Below are 23,302 nucleotides of genomic sequence, written 5' to 3'. Positions count from 1 at the left end.
TTGAATCAGGTAAGAGTATATCTATTGTGTATGTTTATAGGGATCGAAGTATACTTCTTGATTCGAATGAATTATTTAGTAAATATGTTTTCACAAAAATATTGTCAGTTAAAATTGTTTACAACCTCTTGAAACAAGCAATTAATGATCAATAGTACAGCAACCAAATTAAGTTCCTCAAAATAATAAAAGTATTTTGAATTGTCAATTGACTTCCCAATCATTGCCTAAAAATAAATTATTCCTAAAAATAAAATTTATGATGTAATACACTCACAAGAAATTCAACACCCGAAAAACATATGAAACAAAATACATAAAGCTGCCATACCCATTTACTAGTTCTGCCGATAACTCATCACTATCTCACTGCTCTGGGGCGGGATTCTCCAACCCCCCGTCGGGTCGGAGAATCGCCGGGGGTCGGCGTGAATCCCGCCCCCGCCGTCCTCCAAATTCTCCGGCCCCCAAAAATCGGCCCGGCGTGAGTCGCGCCGCATGCCTCGGAGAATGGCGGAGTCCGGCGTGACTCAATGGGCCCCGAGGCTGCCCGAATTCTCCGCCCCACGATGGGCCAAAGTCACACCCGTCTTTTGCCAGTCCCACCGGCGTAAATTGGAGTAGGTCTTTATCGGCGGGACCTGGCGGCGCGGGCGGCCTCCGGGGTTCATGGGGGGGCGCAGGGGGAATCTGGCCCTGGGAGGTGCCCCCAGGGTGGCCTGGCCCGCAATCGGGGCCCACCGATCCGCAGGCGGGCCTGTGCCGTGGGGGCTCTCTATTGTTCCGCACCGGCGGCTGTAGCAATCCGCCATTGCTGGTGCGGAAATGAAGCCCTCTGCGCATGCGCGGGGATGATGCCAGCACACTGGCGCTCCCGCGCATGCACTAACACGCTCCGGCCGGTGGAGGCCCTTCGGCGCCGATTGGCGTGGCTCCAAGCCCCTTTCCCACCGGCCGGCGGGGCGCAAACTACTCCAGGGCGGGCATAGCCCCTGAAGGGGCGAAGGATTCCGCATCTTTGGGGCAGCCCGACGCCGGAGTGGTTCACGCCATTCCGTCCCGCCGGAGTTGCCCGCCCCCCCGATTCCCGCAGAATCCCGCCCCTTGTGTTTTCCTCCTGTTATGTTCCCAGTGCTTAAATCTTGATTATTTTGCTATGTTTATGCACTTATGCAGCCTGACATTACAGTGCATCGTTGGGCACCATGCTGCCCATCAGTAGGATGTGATGGTACGGTCACAGTTACAACATACACATTGTTGCTGAAGTGATGCTATTATGCATATTGACTATTCTTATAAACATAATGACCCCTTAGGAAAAAGGTCTATTGATAAAATAGAATTTAAAGTACATCAGGAGTATTAATTGAAACATGCACAGAAGAGACAGAGCAAATAAACTAAATGTTATATTCGTAGAGAAGAGTCTACAAATAAGTGAAAGACTTGACAACAAATAGATAGACAAGGGGCGAGATTCTCCGACCCCCCGCCGGGTCGGAGAATCGGCGGGGGCTGGCGTGAATCCCGTCCCCGCTGGTTGCCGAAGTCTCCGGCACCGGAGATTCGGCGGGGGCGGGAATCGCCCCGCGCCGGTTGGCAGGCCCCCCCCGCGCGATTCTCAGGTCCGGATGGGCCGAACTCCCGCCGCTAAAATGCCTGTCCCGCCGGCGTAAATTAAACCACCTCCCACAGTCCAAAGATGTGCGGGTTCGGTGAATTGGCCAATGATAAATTGCCCTTAATGTCCAAATTGCCCTTGGTGTTGGGTGGAGGTGTTGAGTTTGGGTAGGGTGCTCTTTCCAAGAGCCGGTGCAGACTCAAAGGGCCGAATGGCCTCCTTCTGCACTGTAAATTCAATGATAATCTATGATTAATCTAGGACAAAGGCTCGGCACAACATCGTGGGCCGAAGGGCCTGTTCTGTGCTGTATTTTCTATGTTCTATGTTCTATGTTTAACGGCGGGACAAGGCGGCGCGGGCGGGCTCCGGGGTCCTGGGGGGGACACGGGGCGATCTGGCCCCGGGGGGTGCCCCCACGGTGGCCTGGCCCGCGATCGGGGCCCACCGATCCGCGGGCGGGCCTGTGCCGTGGGGGCACTCTTTCCCTTCCGCCTCCTCCACGGTCTCCACCATGGCGGAGGCAGAAGAGACTCCACTGTGCATGCACGGGAATGCCGTCAGCGGCCGCTGACGCTCCCGCGCATGCGCCGCCCGGAGATGTTATTTCCGCGCCAGCTGGCAGGGCACCAAAGGCCTTTTCCGCCAGCTGGCGGGGCGGAAATTCGTCCGGCGCCGACCTAGCCCCTTAAGGTTGGGGCTCGGCCCCCAAAGATGCGGAGCATTCCGCACCTTTGGGGCGGCGCGATGCCCGTCTAATTTGCGCCGTTTTGGGCGCCAGTCGGCGGACATCGCGCCGTTTCTGGAGAATTTCGCCCCAGGAAAGTGTTTCAGAATCATGCATTTAGAGTTTGTAAAAGACTCAAAAAGGGATCAAGTAAGAGTTAAACGCAAGAGACTACTGTGACACATGGTTCAAAAGTTTTCCGAAACATAGCTAGTGATGCCACAACAGCGGAGAGCAGGACTTGAGCCCATTTGGCATGTGGGAACCTGGGCAACATTTTACTGGCAGAGGTCAATTAAGAGGCTCTTGCAGGGACTGCTGCCCAATTGAGGATGGCAGCCCGCTTCCCAGAGCTTCAGCCCAATCAGAGAACCTGCATTTTGGCAGCCCTGGCAGTGTCACTGGTAGACATGGATACAGGAAGAAGTAGAAGGTGCCCCATGTTGAGATGTCCTCAAAGGTCAGCTAGGTTTGTTTAACAACAGCAGATTTTTAAAATGTAATTTGTCAGAGCCAAACATGGCAGGCTCCAGCGTTCAAAGGGGTGCACTCTTCAGTGCCACTACCGGTGCTGCTGAAAGCCTGATGGGATGCCATCATGGTTTATCTGGTAGTGGCGGCAGCCCCTCCTGACATCGGGAAAATGCAGCGGAGGCAGAATGTGGTCAATAAATTGGTTTAATTTGCCATCCACTGACCAGAGACAGATAGCTGAGATTCCCACAGTTGAGAAAATTCCGTGGCAGAGGAAGATTTTACGTTCCCTTGCAGACCCCTTCACCTGGCATTTTACGAGGCAACCTGCATCACAACCTGTCTAGAGGGCTGGTAAAATCCAGCCCAAGGTGAGAGACAGGTATATGAAAAGAAAGAGACACACATTTTATTTTTAGCAATTAGCCTTGTAGATTAATTATTCCATATCATGGTGCGGTATTTTTAAGTTACTCAGCATTTGGCATTAATTGGCATTTTATTCTTAGGTTACCTGGACATGGCTGGGTCCAACAAAGCAACAGATTGCATTTTCATTTGTTGAACTTCAGAGTGAAATTTCTCAACTTCTTCTGCTAGTCGTTCCTGTAAAGAACAATAATTAATTAGGCTTCAACACCAAAACATAAGTTTTTAATGACACTTCAAAGTGTAAATTATAATATATAACGGGCTTAATTTTTTTGCTTGTGATGACAAAATTATAGCAAATAACTTTATTATGCTCATAAAACTGCAGGAAGTTATGGCATAACAGAAACTTAGCTTAAGGAGGGGCACAAAAGGCAGATCAACATCCTTGGATGTAGAGTTTACAGGCAGGAGAGGAATAAAAAAGATGGGGATGTTGCATTATTGGTTAAAGAATCAAGTACAGCTGTGGGGAGAGATGACATACTGAATGAAACATTGAAACAGGTCATGTGGGTTGAGCTCAGAAATAAAAAGGGGGCAGCCACACTGCTAGGAATATACTATTGACCGCCCAAAAATGTAAGGGAATTGGAAGGGCAAATATGTAGACAGATATCTGAGTGCAAAAACAATAGGGCCTTAATAGTTGGGGACGTCACAACTAATTTAATATCTGGGATATGAACAGTGAAGGACACAGAGGGTGCAAAATAGCCAGAAAATAACAAGCCCAATGAGAAGGGGTACAATTCTGGGTTAGGAAATGAAGCTGGGCTAGTGGATAAGGTAGCAGTAGGGGACCATTTTGGTGATAGTGGCCATAACACAGTTAGATTTAGTATCTAACTATGTATTATTTAGTATTTATAGAAAAGGACAAAGATAGAACAGGAGTCAAAAGTTCTAAATTGGGGGAAGACAAATTTTACAAGGCTGAGAAACGAGCTGGCAAGTTTTTTTTTTATTCGTCCATGGGATATGGGCATTGCTGACTGGGCCAGCATTTATTCCCCATCCGTGACATTAAGAGTCAACCACATTGCTGTGGATCTGGAGTCCATGTAGGCCAGACCAGGTAAGGATGACAGATTTCCTTCTCTAAAGAATATTAGTGAACCAATGGGTTTTTACAACAAACAATCTGGGAAAGTGTGAGGTGATGCATTTGTGAAGGGAAAACAAAGCAAGGGAATACTCAATGAATGGGAAGATATTGAATGGGGTTGTGGAAGTGAGAGTCAATGAAGTACATGTCCACAAGTCCTTGAAGGTGGCACGACAGGTGGACAAGATGGTCAAGAATGCATATGGAATACTTTCCTTTATTGGGTGAGGACATTAATACAAAAGCAGGGGTGTAATGATGGATCTGCATAAAACAACTCTGGTTAAGCCAAAGCTGGAGCTTTGTGCACAGTTCTGGTGACCACATTACAGGAAAGACATAATTGCTCTGGAGAGAGTACAAAGGAGATTTACCTTTTATAAGGTAAGATAGTCCTCCTTTAATCTAAAAACTGTTTTGCAAAGTGATCATTTGTTTGATTCAGAATTTGGAAATACTCTTGGCTTTACTGTTTGAGGTGTTGAACCAATAACAGAAAGGTGCAGTCAAACTTTTGCTATACTTGAGATTTGACACAATTAATTAGAATTTGTGAATTATTAACATACTGTAAATATCTTGTGGACATAAATAATTAGCTCATGGGCCTGTACTTTTATGACGTGACTCTTTGGGAACAAGTGGCTTGAGGTCATGAAGATGTTGGGATTCTCCTTTAACACCACAGCATGAATGTGGCAGCATTGATTGGTTCCCACCTGCACGGCAGTCTTATTGGTAGATTGGGGAATTGGTCGATGAAGGCCAAAGACCAAGAGGACAGGGTTTGACCTTGGAGGTAGTGGTTATCAAACAGAATCGGAAGCCATCGGGAAGAGTGGGGCGATCATGGATAAGAAAAATATGTCAGCTAATTAAAAAAACAAAACATCATAAGCTGAATTTTATGGGGGGGATGGGAATATTGCTCCCCCTCATCCCCGGTAGCAAAGTTGGTTACCAGCTGACCGACTTTAAAAAGGCTGACACGTAGCAATAAAGCATTGGGGATACCTTAACAAGGTTATTTTTGATTAATTCATGGGATGTGGACATTGCTGGCAGGGCCAGCATTTACTGTTCATCAATAATTGCCCTTGGGAATGTGGGGGTGATCTAATGTCTTGAACCATTGCAGTCTATGTGGTGCAGGTACACCCGCAGGGCTGTTAGGGAGGGAGCTCCAGGATTTTGATCCAGCAACAGTCAAGAAACAGCGATATATTCCCAAGTCAGGATAGTGAGTGGTTTGGAGGGAAGCTCCCAGATGGTGGTGTGCCCCTCTGTCTGCTGCTCTTGTCCTTCAAGATGACAGTAGTTGTGGGATTGAATGGTGCTGTCTAAGGAGTGTTTCAGCAGTGCATCTTGTAGATGGTACACACTGCTGCCACTGTGCATTTGTGGGAGAAGGAGTAAATGTTTCTGGATGGGGTGTGAATCAAGTCCTGGATGGTGTCAGGCTGCTTGAGTGTTGTTGGAGCTGCACTCCAGCAGGCAAGTGGAGAGTATTCCATCGTACTTGTGGCAGACTTTGGGGAGTCCGGAAGTGAGTTATTCGCAACAGGATCCCTAGTCTCTGATCTGTTCTTGTAACTACAGTATTTATTTGGCTGATCCATTTCATAGCCCTTGCAGTATCCAATACCTTCAGCCATTTCTTGATATCATATGGAGTGACTTGAGTTGGCTGAAGACTGGCATCTGTGATACTGGTAACATCCGGAGGAGGCCAAGCTGAATCATATACTTGGCGTTTCTGGCTGAACATTGTTGCAAATGCTTCACTCTTATATGTTGCACTGATATGTTGGTCTCCTCATTATTGTGGATGGGGCCATCTGTGAAGCCTCATCCTCCAGTGAGTTATTTAATTGCCCACCATCATTCACAACTGCATGCTGCAGGGCTGCAGAGTTTAGATCTCCGTTGGTTGTAGAATCATTTCACTTTGACTATCGCTTGCTGCTTATGCTGTTTGGCAAGCAAGTAGTCCTGTGTTGCAGCTTCACCAGTTTGACGGTTTATTTTTAGGTATGCCTGGTGCTGCTCCTGGCATGCCCTCCTGCACACTTCATTGAAGCAAGGTTTATTCCCTAGTTTGGTGGTAATGGTAGACTGGGAGAACTGTGATTGAGTACAATTCTGCTGCTGCTGATGGTCCACAGTGCCTCATGGTTTCCCAGTCTTGAGTTGCGAGTTCTGTTCAAAATCTATCCCAGTTAGCATGGTGGTAGAGCCACACATCAGGATGGAGGGTATCTTCAATATGAAGACAGGACTTCATCTTCACAAGGACTGTCTGGTGGTTACTCCTACCAATACTGTCATGGACAGATGCAGGTAGGTTGGTGAGGATAAGATAAAGTATATTTTACCCTCTTGTTGGCTCCCTCACCACCTGCCACCAACCTAGACTAGAAGCTGTGTACTTTAGGATTCAGCCATCTTGGTCTGTAGTGGTGCTACCAATCCACTCTTGGTCCCCCATCGAGAGTACATTCTGTGCCTTTGCTACCCTCAGTGCTTCCTCCAAGTGGTGTTCAACATGGAGGAGTTTCAGTTCATGAGCTGAGGGTGGGGTAGTATATTGTTAATCAGCAGAACATTTCCTTTCCCATATTTTACCTGATGCCCTGAGACTTTATGGGGTCTGGCAACCAGACAGGGCTGAGTTTTCCATGGTCATTTTTGGTGTATAGGTGTATGCTGGGTAATTCACCAGGTTTCATTCCTTATTAACTTTCTGGTGATTTGATACAACTGTGTGGCCATTTCAGAAAGCATTTAAGAGTCAACCACATTGTTGTGGACCTTTAGTCACATGTAGACCAGCCCAAGGGGAGGCAGTGGTGTTGTGGAATTGTCACTGGACTAGTCAACGAGAGCCCCAGAGTAATGCCCTGGGCACTCAGGTTCAAATCCCACCACTGCAGATGGTGAAATTTGTATTAAATAACAATCTGGAATTAAAAGGCGAATGATGAACCATGAAACCATTGACGATTGTCGTTAAAAACCCATCTGGTTCACTAATGTCCCTGCTGGCCTTACTTTCCTAGTCTGGCCTACATGTGACTCCAGATCCACAGAAATATGGTTGACTCTTAACTACCCCAAGGGCAATTAGGGAAGGGCAATAAATGTTGTCACAGCCTGCAACGCCCACATCCTATGAATGAATAAAAAAAAGTCAGGCCAACATGTGATTTTAATTATGGGAATTCTCCCCTTCAGAAAAGGGAAGTCCCTCTTCAAGAGCTGCCAGCCTATCAGATTGACTGGCAGTTGAGTAGTCCCAGCAGCACCAGAACTCAAATACTGGTCGCTGCTGAGACTACAGAGGGTCCTGGGAAGGAAGACAACATGGATACCGGATGGTGGGTTGGGGTTTTTGATTGAGGAGGGAGCGAGAGTGAGGGTCTTGGAGGCCAGAAGGGGAGGAACAAAGAAGGCATAATATCTCGGGGACATAACTCTAATCAGTTTTTCACTTGAGATGGTGAAGTGCAGGCTGGCTACCTTCCGCTCCATGTATTCTTCTCCAGCTCTCCAGCTCCATGTATTCATGCAGTAGAAGTGGAAACAGACTCTTAACTAGACATTAATTGGCCAGTTAAGGGCCTCAATAGGTCTAAAGGCGGGTGTTGCCCACCACCATACAATGGGGAATAGCTTGTGGGTGGGCAGGAAGGTGTGGGCAACCATCTGCCCTATTTTGTGTGTCCACCTGCTTCAAATACGCTGGCTGGGATGCTATAAACTTCCCCCCAGTTGTGGGTGATTTCAACTGCTACGGCATATACTGGCAGGAAAGGAAGGGAAAGGGGGGAAGATAAAGGAATCTTTTTCAGTGTGTGCAGAACTCTTTCTGACTCAATATGTAAAAAAATCCAACAAAGTGGAAGCGGTTCTAAACCTAGTAACGGGAAATTAAATGGAGCAGAAATCAACAGTGGAACAGCATTGACAGTTGAATGATCACAATATGAGTTAATGACTCAGAGAGATAAAGATAGAATAAGGAGAAAAGTAATAGATTGGAAAAGGCCTCATATCAGAGAATTGAGATGGACCGAAGGAAGGCAAAATGGAGAAAAATATTGAGGAACAAAGAGGTAAGACAACAGTGGATATATTTAAAGGAAGGGTGAATACAGTTCAGGCGAACCATATTTCAATAATCAAATTGGAACAAGCTACCAATAATGAGGTGCCACAGACAAATATGGAGCCATTTATTTATTTTATTCATGGTATGTGGTCATTGCTGGCGAGGCCAGTATTTGTTGCCTATTCTTTATTGATTTGAGAAGGTATGGTGAGTCACCTTCTTGAACCACTGAGGCTGTGTAGTGAAGGAACGGCCATAGTGCTGTTCGGAAGGGAGTTCCAGGATTCTGATGCTGAAATGATGAAGTAACTATGGTATATTTTGAAGTCAGGATGATATACAACTTGGAGGAGAACTTACAGCTGCCCTTGTTCTTCTAGGTGGTAGAGGCTGCAGGAGTGGAAGGTGCTGTTGAAAAAGCCTTGGAAAGTTGCTGCCGTGAATCCTGTAGATGGTACACTTTGGACCATAATGTGCTAGTAGTGGAGGGAATTAATGTTTAAAGTGGTGGATGGGGTAAAATTTAATCTTAAGAAAATGGCATTTGAAAAGTAATAAACAAAAAGGAGAAGGCAATGTGGTCGCAAAAAAAGTTAAGAAAAGAATCAGGAATAACTAAAACAGGAACTAAAAATATCTATTTAAAGAAATAGTCGATGAGCACTTAAATATTTCCCATCTCTAATTACCCTTGAGAAGGTGGTGGTGCTACCTTCTTGAATCACTGCAGTCCATGTGATGTACACCTAAAGTGTTAAGGAGGAGGTTCCATGATTTTGACCCAATGACAATTGAACGACAATAGATTTTCAAGTCAGGATGGTGGAGAGGCATTTCCAGGTGGTGGTGTTCCCATGCATCTGCTCTCCTTGTCCTTCCAGATGGCAATGGTTGTGCATTTGGAAGGTGCTTCACTATATGTGGAGTTGAGAGTGGTGCTGAACATTATGTAATCATCAATGAACACCCCCACTTTTGACCTTATACTGGAAGGAAGGTCATTGATAAAGCAGATGAAGATGGTTGGCCCTAGGACACTACTTTGAGGAACTCCTACAGTGGTGTCCTGTCATTGAGATGATTGACCTCCAACAATCCCATACATCGTCCTTTGTGTAGGTTTGACTTGAAGCACTACTTCTGTTCTCTGGTGTGTCTGTCCTGACTGAGCTGAAGAAGGAGACCTGGGGCGGGATTCTCCCCTACCCGGCAGGGCGGGCGGTCCTGGCGCCGAGGAGTGACGTGAACCACTCCAGCGTCGGGCCGCCCGGAAGGTGCGGAAACCTCCGCACCTTCAGGGGCTAGGCCGGCGGCGGTGGGGTTGGCGCCGCGCCAACAGGCACCGAAGGGTCTCTGCTGGCCGGCGTGAGTTGGCGCATGCGCGGGAGCACCAGCATGTGCTGGCGTCATCCCAAAACATGCGCAGGGGGTTCGTCTCCACACCGGCCATGGCGGACCGTTACACAGGCCGGTACGGAGGGAAAGAGTGCCCCCACGGCACAGGCCCGCCCGCGGATTGGTGGGCCCCGATCGTGGGCCAGGCCACCGTGGGGGCATCGCCCCCGGGGCCAGATCCCTCCCGTGCCCCCCGAGGCTGCCGGCAGAGCCAGGTCCCGCCAGTAAGTACCAGGTCTAATTTACGCCAGCAGGACCAGCCTAAAACGGGCGATCGCTCGGCCCATTGCGGACCAAAGAATTGCTCTGCCAGCGGCCACTGATTGGCGCGACGCGATTGCCTCCCCGGCCAATACCCCGGCGCCGGAGAATTCAGCAGCCGGCGGGATTCACGCCGCCGCCCCCCCCCTCCACTGCGCATGCGCGGGGATGCCGTGAGCGGCCGCTGACGCTCCGCGCAAAGTCATTTCTGCGCCGGCTGGCGGGGCACCAAAGGCCTTTCCTGCCAGCCGGTGGGGCGGAAATCACTCCGGCGCGGGCCTAGCCCCTCAAGGTAAGGGCTCGGCCCCTCAAGATGTGGAGAATTCCGCACCTTTGGGGCGGCGTGATGCCGGACTGATTCGTGCCGTTTTTGGCGCCGGTCGACGGACATCGCGCCGATTACGGAGAATCCCGTCCCAGATGTTGGTGCATTTGTCCTCGCACTTAATATTTAGATCATCCGCAGGTAGCATTGATAGTTTGACTCCAGTGCTTTAAGGTGCCTCCTATTCATTGTCCATGTTTCAACATCTACAGTCATGAAGGGATCACGACTGCATGGTAGACCATGAGCTTGGTTTCAGTTTTGATGTTGTGATCGTCAAACACACATTTCTTCAGGTGATCAAAGGCTGCACCAGTGGATTTCAGGGGATGCAGAATTTTTTCATTATCCTACAAATCTGGAATGAAGAGAATGTCCCGAATGATCTAAAGGACGCCATGATTGTGACAATCTTCAAGAAAGAGGGAAAATACAACTGCGGAAATTACCGAGACATCTTCCCATTTTCCATGGCAGGAAAGATCATTACAAGAACCCTTCTGAATTGCCTTTTTTCACTTGCTGAAGAGCTGCTCCCCAAATCTCAATGTGGGCTAAGGCCATTAAGAGGCATGGCCAACGTGATTTTTGCAGTCCGCTAACTATAAGAAACGTTTTGTGAACAACATGAGCCTCTCTACATTGTATTCTTTGACTTGAAAAAGGCCTTCAACTCTGTAAATTGTGATGCACTTTGGAGAATTCTGCTGCAGTATGCATGTCCTCCAAAATACATTGCCATTCTTCGGCTGTTTCATGATGATATGTGATCATCACCTTTTGAAGTTAAGATATGAGTGTGACAGAATTTATACATTTGGTTTGAAACATTTATTTTGTGACTGGCAAAGGGGGCTGGGTTGCATTGTTAGCAAGGAAATGAAGTTAAATCGATAGCAAGGAGTGCTATAGGATCAGAAGGCATAGAATATCTGTGGGTAGAATTGAGGAATCGCAAAGTTAAAAAGACCCTGATGGGAGTTATGTTCAGGCCTCATAGTAGTAGTCAGGATGTGAGGTAGAAAATAAATCAGGAAATAGAGAAAGCATGTAAAAAAGGCAATATGACAATAATCATGGGGGACTTCAATATGCAGGTGGATCGGGAAAATCAGGTTGGTAGTGGATCCCAAGAAAAGGAATTTGTGGAATGTCTGAGAGATGTTTTTTTGGAGCAGCTGGTGACAGCCTACTAGGGAACAGGCAATTCTGGATTTGGTGATGTGTAATGGGGCAGACTTGATTAGGGAACTAAGGTGAAGGAATCCTTAGGGAGCAGTGACCATAACATGATAGAATTTACCCTGCAGTTTGAGAGGGGGAAGATGGAATCAGATGTAACGGTATTACAATTAAATAAGGGTAACTACAAAGACATGAGGGAGGAGCTGGCCAGAATTGATTGGAAAAGGAGCCTAGCAGGGAAGACAATGCAACAGCAATGGCAAGAGCTTTTGGGGTTATTTAGGAGGCAACACAGAAATTCATCCCAAGGAGGAGGAAACATGCTAAGGGGAGGACAAGGTTTCTGTGGTTGACGAAGGAAGACAAGGAGAGAAAAGACAAGGGAAGACAAGGACAATGCAAAAGAAAAAGCATACAAAGTGGCGAGCTTAGTGGGAAGCCAGAGGATTGGGAATCCTTTAAAAGCGAGCAGAGGACAATTAAAAAAGAAATAAGGGGAGAGAAGATGAAATATGAGTGCAACCTAGCAATAATATAAAAGCAGATAGGAAGAGTTTTTTTCAACATATAAAAGGTAAGAGAGAGGCAAAAATAGACATTGGACCACTGAAAAATGTGGCTGGTGAAGTAATAATAGGAAACAAAGAAATGGCAGAGGAATTGAATAGTTACTTTGCATCAGTCTTTACGGTGGAAGATACCAGTAGGATGCCAGAGCTCCAGGAGAATCAGGGAGCAGAGGTGAGTGTACTGGCCAACACTAAGAAGAAGGTTATGGGGAAACGGAACAGTCTGAAGGTGGATAAACCACCTGGCCCGGATGGACTACACCCCTGGGTTCTAAAAGGGATAGCTGAGGAGATTGGTGGTTATCTTTCAGGAAGGGTCCCAAAGGACTGGAATGTGGCTAATGCAACACCACTGTTTAAGAAGGGAGGGAGGCAGAAGACGGGAAATTATAGGCCGGTTAGCCTGACTTCAGTCATTGGTAAGATTTTAGAGTCCATTATTAAAGATGAATCACGGAGTACTTGGAAGTGCATGATAAAAATGACTGAGTCAGCATGGCTTAGTCAAGGGGAGGTCATGTCTGACGAATCTCTTGGAGTTCTTTGAGGAGGTAACAAGGAAATTAGACAAAGGAGAACCAGTGGATGTTATCTATTTAGATTTCCAGAAGGCCTTTGACAAGGTGCTGCATATGAGACTGTTAAATAAGTTCTGACTGGCAGAAGGCAGAGCGTGGGGATAAAGGCATCTTTTTCAGGATGGCAGCCAGTGTCTAGTGGGGCGGGATTCTCCGACCCCCTGCCGGGTTGAAGAATTGCTGGAGTGCGGCGTGAATCCCGCCGGTCGGCGGCTGCTGGCAGCGGCCCCCCGGAGATTCTCTGGCCTGCGATGGACCGAGTGGCTGCCCGTTTTCGGCCAGTCCCACCGGCGTAAATTACGACAGGTACTTACCGGCGGGACCTGGCTGCCTCCAGGTCCCGGGGGGCGTGGGGGGATCTGGCCCTGGGAGGTGCCCCCACGGTGGCCTGGCCCGCGATCGGGACCCACAGATCCATGGGTGGGCCAGTGCCGTCTTGGCACTCTATTCCTCCGCATTGGCAACTGTAACAGTCCGCGATGCCCTACGTGGAGATGAACCCCCCCCTGCGCATGCGCTGGGATGACGGCAGCACATGCTGGCGCTCCCAGGCATGCGCCAACTCGCGCCGGCCAGCGGAGGCCCTTCGGCGCCTGTGGTGTCCCTCAGGGGTCTGTGCTGGGACCACAACTTTTCACAGTATACATTAATGATCTGGACGAAGGAACTGAAGACACTGTTGCTAAGTTTGCAGATGATACAAAGATTTATAGAGGGACAGGTAGTATTGAGGAAGCAGGGGGGACTGCAGAAGGATTTGGACAGGCTAGGAGAGTGGGCAATGAAGTGGCAGATGAAATACAATGTGGAAAAGTGTAAGGTTATACAATTTGGAAGGAGGAATTTAGGCATAGACTATTTTCTAAATGGGGAAATGCTTAGGAAATCATAAGCACAAAGGGACTTGGGGGTCCTTGTTCACGATTCCCTTAAGGTTAATGTGCAGGTTAGTCGGCCGTTAGGAAGGCAAATGTAATGTTAGCATTCATGTTGAGAGGGCCAGAATGCAAGACCAAGGATGTACTTCTGAGGCTGTATAAGACTCTGGTCAGACCCCATTTTGAGTCTTGTGAGCAGTTTTGGGCCCCGTATCTAAGGAAGGATGTGCTGGCCTTGGAAAGGGTCCAGAGGAGGTTCCCAAGAATGATCCCTGGAATGAAGAGCTTGTTGTATGAGGAACGGTTGTGAACTCTGGGTCTCTACTCGTTGGAGTTTAGGAGGATGAGGGGGGATCTTATTGAAACGTACAGGATACTGCGAAGCCTGGATAAAGTGGATGTAGAGAAGATGTGTCCACTTGCAGGAAAAACTAGAACCAGAGCACACAATCTCAGGCTAAAGGGATGATCCTTTAAAACAGAATGAGGAGGAATTTCTTCAGCCAGAGGGTGGTGAATCTGTGGAACTCTTTGCCGCAGAAGACCGTGGAGGCCAAATCACTGGGTGTCTTTAAGACAAAGATTCTTGATTAATAAGGGGATCAGGGGTTATAGGGAGAAAGCAAGAGAATGGGGATGAGAAAAATATCAGCCATGATTGAATGGCAGAGCAGACTCGATGGGTCGAGTGGCCTAATTCTGCTCCTATATCTTATGGTCTTATGCCATTTAATTTTGCATCGTGGTCAAGCAGACGCAGCGGTGATGATCAGTGTCAGAGAGAAAGTAAGGTTAGGAACGGTCAGGGAATTGGGAATTGATTACTGGTATCACACTTGGTTGAGTTCCTCACAGACATCTCAGCCGGAAAAGATCGGTTGAAGTTACTTCCTTTCTCCTCTTCCTACTTCTCCTTATCTTCATTCTCCTGCTCCTCAGCCACTCATTATATAGTTGGTGGCCAGAGTTATCCTTCATTTTGGCGAGGTTATACAGCATACAGCAGACCACCATGAAGCTTGACACTCCTTTCACCAAATATTGCAGTGCTCCTCCAAAGGATCCAAGCAACAAAAGTGTTGTCTCAACATGAATAGTCTGCTGTATCATATGTTGTGGTTGCAGCATGGCTTTCATTGTATGAATGCTGTGTACGTGTGTGAAAGTTGTGCACCAGAGCCATCTGCTATGTAGTCAGCAGATAGTCCTCATTACCCATTCATTCTTTCTATCCTTTCTATCACTCCTTCGTTTGCTGTTGTGACTCAAATTCAGTTGGCACAACATAGTGTCACATAATGAAGGCACCATGACAGCAGCCAAAGTACCAGACATTGATCTGGATAAGTCATTGGGAAGGTACATACACCTTCTGGACATTGAGGAGTGGAATCCATTTTGGTTCCAGAAAAGGGAAAAATTGATGTGCAGCATCCACAAAGTAACGTGGGTGAGGTTTGTCGTATCATATATTTTGGGGAAGCCTGCAATCCGCGCAAAACTCTGTTCGTGCTCCCTTTACTTCCCTCTGGCAAGAATGAAATATAGTTAGTTCTCATTAAGTAGGGAGCTTCAGTCATCTGTCTCATGTTAATAGTGAATAGCAAGCTGAGAGAGAATGCAAACATCACCAGCTTCAGCCTGGAAGTCAAGCTACGTTCCTGAGGGAATGCCTGGTGCAGCTATGTCCAGGAACAACTGGTTTGTACAAATGCCTTGAAGTCAGCGAGAACTCCCTCAGCAGCTGCCATACGAGGGAAATTTGATAAGAGAACAAATTTAAAGGCTTTGTGTGTGAAAGCACAAAGCATTAGGAACAAAATTAATAAGCTAACAGCGCAAATAGAGAAAAAGGGGTATGGTGATGATTACTGAGACACGGTTACAAGGAGACCTGGTCTGGGAGTTCAATATCCAAGGGTACTCAGCTCAACATTCCAGAAGGATAGAAAGAAAGAAAAAGGAGGCGATGTAGCTTTGCTAGGAAAGGAAGGGATCAGTGCTGTCGTGAGAAATGATATAGACACTGGAGATCAAGACTTGGTATCAGTCTGGGTAGAAATAAGAAATAAGGAATAGCAAAGGAAAGAAGTGCCTAGTGGGAGTAATCTATAGGTGCCCAAACAGTAATTCCGCAGTGAGGCATAATAAACACTAGGAAATACGAGGGGCTTGAAAGAAAGGTACATCAATAATTATGAGTTATTTTAATATGCACGTAGACTGGATTAATCAAATTGGCAAGGGTAGCTCAAGCGAGAGTTCATTGAGTATATTAGAGACTTTCTTGGAGCAATATGTTTTGGAACCAACTAGGGAGAAGGCTATTCTGTATTTGGTATTGTGTAATGAGGAAGGACCAATTAATGACTTCATAGTTAAAGATCCTCTAGGGAAGAGTGATCAAAGCATCATAGAATTTCAAATTCAGTTTGAGGATGAGAAACTGGAGTTAAACAAAGGTACGTACATAGGCATGAGGACAGATCTGAACTGGGCAGGAACACTAAAAGGTAGGACAGTTAATAAGCAGTCACAGTTGTTTAAGAAGATATTTGAGGAGGGATGTAGTTGTCTTTGAAGCAGTTCAGAGGAGGTTCACGATTGATTCCAGAGATGAGGGGTCTGTCTTATGAAGAGAGATTGAGCAGTTTAGGCCTCTACTCTCTCAAGTTTAGAAGTTTAGAAGAATGAGAGGAGATCCAATTGAAGTATATAAGATGCTAAAAGTTATTGACAAAGTAGATGTCGAGCGGCTGCTTTCTCTTGTGGGGCATTTTTCAACGGGGGGGGAGGGTCATAGTTTTAGGATAAGTGGTAGCAGTTTTAAAACAGATGAGGAGAAATTACTTTTCTCCAAGGGTCGTGAATCTGTGTAATTCATTACCCTAGAGTGTTGTGGATGTCAGAACATTGAGTAAATTTGATGAGATAGACAGAATTTTAATTAGTCGTGGGTTGAAGGGTTATGGAGAATGGGCAGGAAAGTAGAGTTGAAGTTAAATTGGGTTAGCCATGAATGGCGGAGCAAGCTCGATTGGCTGAACTGCCTACTCCTGGGCCTAGTTCTTATCTTCTTATAAGAACTAGGAGCAGGAGTAGGCCATCTGGCCCCTCGAGCCTGCTCCACCATTCAATGAGATCATGGCTGATCTTTTGTGGACTCAGCTCCACTTTCCGGCCGGAGAATGCACAGACTCTGTTGAAAATGTGGAACTTTCTGTTACATGGATTAGTTAAAGCAGATTACATTTGTCGGTTTCCGATGGATCATCACTTGATGCATGTACAAGGGGGAAGGGAATCCAGTGATAAAGATTCAGGGTGGGAATAGATAATATGACTGGAATAAGCTCTTGGCATCATCCGAGGCCAGATAGAGTGAATAGCTTTTTCTGGTGGTGGAAATCATATTAGAGTCCTAAATCTCCCATAAATAAGACAGGTAATAGCTTGTCTGGTTTATGTGAAAAAATATTTTCTTCAAGTTGACCTTCTTTGTCTTCGGCGTTCTCCACAGAAATCTGTTGGAATTGTCTGGGCATGTTCACTCTACCCATTGACAGACACTTCACACTTTCACATTCCCTGCCATTCAGTCTCACTTATCAAATATGACTGAGTAAAGTACCTAGATATTTACTCTGATAAACTCCTGAGAACAAAATTTGCAAATATTTGAAACTAAGTACCCTGATGAATTTCTTCGCTTGCTGACTTAGTTTCTAGAAAGGTTGCTTGAGAGGAACCTTTTGTTGAACTGATCTCACAAATAATTACACCATCCACTGCAAACTAATAATCGTGTTGAGTTCTTTTAGTACCTAAGCCATGAGTAATTTCTTTATATCAATCCTAAACATGATAATAAGCAACATGATCAACAAAAGAATCATATACACTGTAACGTTAACATTAAATCATAATGTTGATTTTGCAGCAACAATTTTAGATTTAATTTTAACTTATTATACCACATCTTAAACTTTGTCGCAGCACCAGCTTACAATTATATTACACATTGCAATACAGCTGCTCTCTTGGGTTGCTGTGATATTAGTATGAGGTGCGGCTAGCCAACCCAAATTGAATGCTGGTCGAAGCTTATTGCAGTTGATGTTGAGCTCAGAGGCAAAGAAGCTCTGCACATGTCTGTTTGGATCTTTCCCCAAGTGCTTAATTTTTAATATTATGGAAATAGAGGATAATTCTAAATTAACAATGTACCACTGAAACTTCAACATATCAATGATGTTCAATTAAAAAGTATTTCCTTTTTATGATGTTACCTTGTCATGAAGAGACTCTTCCAGTTGCTTTCTTAATAGTTCAGATTCTTGGATCAACATGTTCTAAGATAATAAAACATAATTATTTGCAAAATACATAACAATGGCAAATTTGATTAAACAATAATACTATTAAGGACTTCACTAGTTACAACATAGTAACTTTCTAAAGCAGCTCATTTGATGCATTGTCAAAAGATCTCCCCCTCCGATGAACATATTGTGGTTTCACATCACGAGGAGTGCCAATGAACTTATTCTATGTTCTTGATCAATGATTTAAAAATACGGTGCTTAAATTATGAAATTCCTTGGTATTGTTAGCATATCAATGCCATCAGCGGTTGAAGTATTATTCATACCTGTGTAGACTTTGGGGGAGGTTTTCTGGCTGTTCTTGTTAGCAGGATCTTCTGGTCCTGCCGCCAGTGAACCTCCGCTGCAGGAGGGGAATGGAAATCCCATTGACAGTGGCGGGACCAGAAGATCCCGCCGCCCCCAGTGGCGGGCTACCTTCTGCCACGGAAAAACACACTGTGGGGTGCATGGAACCAGAAAACTTTTGTTTGGCAATTTTTGTTTATGTTAATGTCTTTAGAAAAGGCATGGGGAGACCACATAATTAAAATGAATATTGTGCTTTGTTGAAAGCAAGAAGAGTATTTAATAATCTATTTTCTGGTCGAGAAATAAAGGGGGAGCATTCAATAAAGATTATTATTGGATAATTCTGGAACAAGTGTTCATTCAATGAGATTAATCATTGTTCTTAAATGAGATGATTCTGTACAGCTATAGATGCAGAGTACATAGAATAGGTCGATTCAGCAAAGAAAATTAGGAGAAAAGTAAAGAGGAAAAATAACTTAGGAGAGGTTACTGATCAAGGTGTTAAGATTCAAAACAGAGGTATAAAAGCCAACATAAGTGTGCTTTACCTGAATGCTCATAGTATACGGAATAAGGTAAGTGAGTTGATGGGGCAAATCATTGTGAATGACTATGATTTAGTGGCCATTACTGAAACATGGTTAAAGGATGGTCACGACTGGGAGTTAAATATCCAAGGGTATCAAACTATACGGAAGGACACAGTGGATGGTAAGGGAGGTGGTGTAGCTCTGTTATTTAAGGATGACATCCGGGGTTCCGGGTGCGGCGATGACCAGCTGAGTCGCACGTTTCGGCAGCTCCCTGTGAAACGGACTTTTGGGCTCTTGATAGGAGCCCCAACGGCAATTATAACGGCTAAAAACACCGTGCGGTAAACCAGGAGGGTGTTCCCCCTGGACACGGATGGAAAAAGGAGAGGAAAGTGGCCGGATTGCAGCGGATCCTTTGGAACAACGGCAAGGAAGGCAAGCAAAAACCAAGATGGCGTCGGAAGGTGGCAGTTTCATATGGGGCCCTGAACAACAAGAGTTCTTGAAATGCTGCGTGGAGGAGATAAAAAAGGAAATGAAGAAAGAGTTGTTGGCCCCGATACTACAGGCGATCGAAGGGCTAAAGGAGGAACAAAAGACCCAGGAGCAGGAGCTTCGGGTCGTGAAGGCGAAAGCAGCCGAGAATGAGAACGATATACAGGGCCTGGTGGTCAAGTCGGAGATACAGGAGGCACACCAGAAACGATGTGTGGAGAGGTTGGAGGCACTGGAAAACAACGCAAGGAGGAACAACCTGAGGATTCTTGGCCTTCCTGAAGGTGTGGAGGGGGCGGACGTCGGGGCATATGTGAGCACGATGCTGCATTCGTTAATGGGAGCGGAGGCCCTGACGGGTCCGTTGGAGGTGGAGGGAGCAAACCGAGTGATGGCGCGAGGACCGAGAGCAGGAGAAACTCCCAGAGCCATAGTGGTGAGATTCCTCCGTTTTAAGGATAGAGAAATGGTCCTTAGATGGGCGAAGAAAACTCGGTGCAGTAAATGGGAGAACGCGGTGATCCGCGTTTATCAAGACTGGAGTGCGGAGGTGGCGAGAAGGAGGGCGAGCTTTAATCGGGCCAAGGCGGTACTTCACAAAAGGAAGATAAAATTTGGAATGCTGCAACCGGCAAGACTGTGGGTCACATATCAAGGGAGGCACCACTACTTTGAGACGGCGGATGAAGCGTGGACTTTTATTTTAGAAGAAAAACTGGAATGAGTGGATTATGAAAAAGAACGTTTGGACAAAGTGGTGGGGCGAATGGGGGCGGCGAAGAGGGGTTTTATGTTCTAATCCTGCGGTATGGTAACTTTTCTTTCTCCCACAGGTGGTGATGGGGGGAGGTGGGGAGGGAGAGGAGATGGGGCGTTGGCCATGGGAGGCGGGGCCGAGGGAGAGGCGCGGGCTTGGTTCCCGCGCTATGATAATTATGGCGGGAATAGAGAAGCAGGAAGGAGGGGGCGTCGCACGGTGCGAGCCGTGGTCACAGGGGGAAGCCGAGGTCAGCCAGAGTTTGCTGACTTCTGGGAGCAACATGGGGGAGTAATTACGCTAGCGGGGGGTCTAGCGGGGGGGGGTGGGAGGGGGGAATTACTGGGTTGCTGCTGCTGGGGAAAGGGGGGAGTGGGTACGGGAGAGGATGGGCGGGGGGGCACCGCCTGGGGGAGATACAGCTGCGTGGGAACTGGGTGAGAAGCTGGAAAAAGATGATGGCTAACCGGCAAGGGGGGGGGGGGGGGGGGTGGGAAGCCCCCCAACTCGGCTGATCACGTGGAACGTGAGAGGGCTCAACGGGCCGATAAAGAGGGCACGAGTACTCGCACACCTTAAGAAACTTAAAGCAGATGTGGTTATGTTACAGGAAACGCACCTGAAACTGATAGACCAGGTTAGGCTGCGTAAAGGATGGGTGGGGCAGGTGTTCCATTCGGGGCTGGATGTGAAAAACAGGGGGGTGGCTATATTAGTGGGGAAGCGGGTAATGTTCGAGGCAAAGACTATAGTGGTGGATAACGGGGGCAGATACGTGATGGTGAGTGGCAAATTACAGGGAGAGATGGTGGTTTTGGTAAACGTGTATGCCCCGAACTGGGATGATGCCAACTTTATGAGGCGAATGCTAGGACGCATCCCGGACCTAGAGACGGGAAAGCTGATAATGGGGGGAGACTTTAACACGGTGTTGGAACCAAGGCTGGATAGGTCGAAGTCCAGGACTGGTAGGAGGCCGGCAGCAGCCAAGGTGCTTAAGGATTTTATGGAGCAGATGGGAGGTGTGGACCCGTGGAGATTCAGTAGACCTAGGAGTAAGGAGTTCTCGTTTTTCTCCTATGTCCATAAAGTCTATTCACGCATAGACTTTTTTGTGTTGGGTAGGGCATTGATCCCGAAGGTGAGGGGAACGGAATATACGGCTATAGCCATTTCGGATCATGCCCCACACTGGGTAGACTTGGAGATAGGGGAGGAAACAGGAGGGCGCCCACCCTGGAGAATGGACATGGGACTAATGGCGGATGAGGTGGTGTGCCTAAGGGTGAGGGGATGTATTGAAAAGTACTTGGAACTCAATGACAATGGGGAGGTTCAGGTGGGAGTGGTCTGGGAGGCGTTGAAGGCGGTGGTTAGGGGGGAGCTGATATCAATAAGGGCACATAAAGGGAAGCAGGAGAGTAAGGAACGGGAGCGGTTGCTGCAAGAACTTTTGAGGGTGGACAGACAATATGCGGAAGCACCGGAGGAGGGACTGTACAGGGAAAGGCAAAGGCTGCATGTGGAATTTGACTTGCTGACTACAGGCACTGCAGAGGCACAATGGAGGAAGGCGCAGGGTGTACAGTATGAATATGGGGAGAAGGCGAGCAGATTGCTGGCACACCAATTGAGGAAAAGGGGAGCAGCGAGGGAAATAGGGGGAGTGAGGGATGAGGAAGGAGAGATGGAGCGGGGGGCGGAGAGAGTGAATGAAGTGTTCAAGACATTTTATAAAAAATTGTATGAAGCTCAACCCCCGGATGGGAGGGAGAGAATGATGGATTTTTTGGATCGGCTGGAAATTCCCAAGGTGGAAGAGCAGGAAAGGGTGGGACTGGGAGCACAGATCACGGTAGAAGAAGTGGTGAAAGGAATTAGGAACATGCAGACGGGAAAGGCCCCGGGACCGGACGGATTCCCAGTTGAATTTTACAGAAAGTATTTGGACTTGCTCGCCCCGGTACTGACGAGGACCTTTAACGAGGCAAAGGAAAGGGGACAACTGCCCCCGACTATGTCTGAAGCAACGATATCGCTTCTCTTAAAGAAGGAAAAGGATCCGCTACAATGCGGGTCCTACAGACCAATTTCCCTCCTAAATGTGGATGCCAAGGTCCTGGCCAAGGTAATGGCAATGAGAATAGAGGAATGTGTCCCGGGGGTGGTTCACGAGGACCAAACTGGGTTTGTGAAGGGGAGACAGCTGAACACGAATATACGGAGGCTGTTAGGGGTAATGATGATGGCCCCACCAGAGGGTGAAACGGAGATAGTAGTGGCGATGGATGCCGAGAAAGCATTTGATAGAGTGGAATGGGATTATCTGTGGGAGGTGTTGAGGAGATTTAGTTTTGGAGTGGGGTATGTTAGATGGGTGCAGCTGTTGTATAGGGCCCCAGTGGCGAGTGTGGTCACAAATGGACGGGGATCGGCATATTTTCGGCTCCATAGAGGGACAAGGCAGGGATGTCCTCTGTCCCCATTACTGTTTGCACTGGCGATTGAGCCCCTGGCGATAGCGCTGAGAGGTTCCAAGAGATGGAGGGGAATACTTAGGGGAGGAGAAGAACACCGGGTATCTTTATATGCGGATGAGCTGCTACTATATGTGGCGGATCCGGCGGAGGGGATGCCAGAAATAATGCGGATACTTGGGGAGTTTGGGGATTTTTCAGGGTATAAATTGAACATGGGGAAGAGTGAGCAGTTTGTGGTGCATCCAGGGGAGCAGAGTAGAGAAATAGAAGACCTACCGTTGAGGAAGGTAACAAGAGACTTTCGTTACCTGGGGATCCAGATAGCTAAGAATTGGGGCACATTGCACAGGCTAAATTTAACGCGGTTGGTGGAACAGATGGAGGAAGATTTCAAGAGATGGGATATGGTAGCACTGTCAATGGCAGGGAGGGTGCAGGCGGTTAAGATGGTGGTCCTCCCGAGATTCCTCTGTGTGTTTCAGTGCCTCCCGGTGGTGATCACGAAGGCTTTTTTTAAAAGGATAGAAAAGAGCATCATGGGTTTTGTTTGGGCCGGGAAGACTCCGAGAGTGAGGAAGGGATTCTTACAGCGTAGTAGGGATGGGGGGTGCTGGCATTACCGAGCCTAAGTGAGTATTATTGGGCCGCTAATATTTCAATGGTGAGTAAGTGGATGGGAGAGGAGGAGGGA

The 23,302-nt window shown here is 47.2% G+C and overlaps 1 protein-coding gene across 6 annotated transcripts in view; it reads right to left on the bottom strand.

The window, feature by feature from the left end:
* The window catches only part of ppfia2 (PTPRF interacting protein alpha 2), a 645,248-nt gene that overhangs the window by 150,827 nt on the left and 471,119 nt on the right, over positions 1–23,302 (bottom strand). For all 6 annotated transcript variants that reach the window (XM_072485153.1, XM_072485152.1, XM_072485156.1 and 3 more), the window contains 2 exons: positions 17,957–18,019; positions 3,340–3,431 (listed from right to left, as the gene is read on the bottom strand). In XM_072485153.1, the coding sequence (XP_072341254.1) occupies positions 3,340–3,431; positions 17,957–18,019 (155 nt within the window). The remainder of the gene's footprint in view (positions 1–3,339; positions 3,432–17,956; positions 18,020–23,302) is intronic.

Source organism: Scyliorhinus torazame, chromosome 19 (assembly GCF_047496885.1).
Source record: "Scyliorhinus torazame isolate Kashiwa2021f chromosome 19, sScyTor2.1, whole genome shotgun sequence".
Taxonomy (NCBI): Eukaryota; Metazoa; Chordata; class Chondrichthyes; order Carcharhiniformes; family Scyliorhinidae; genus Scyliorhinus; species Scyliorhinus torazame.
The sequence above is the reverse complement of the archived record's forward strand: the minus strand, read 5'-3'. Positions and strand labels throughout refer to the sequence as shown.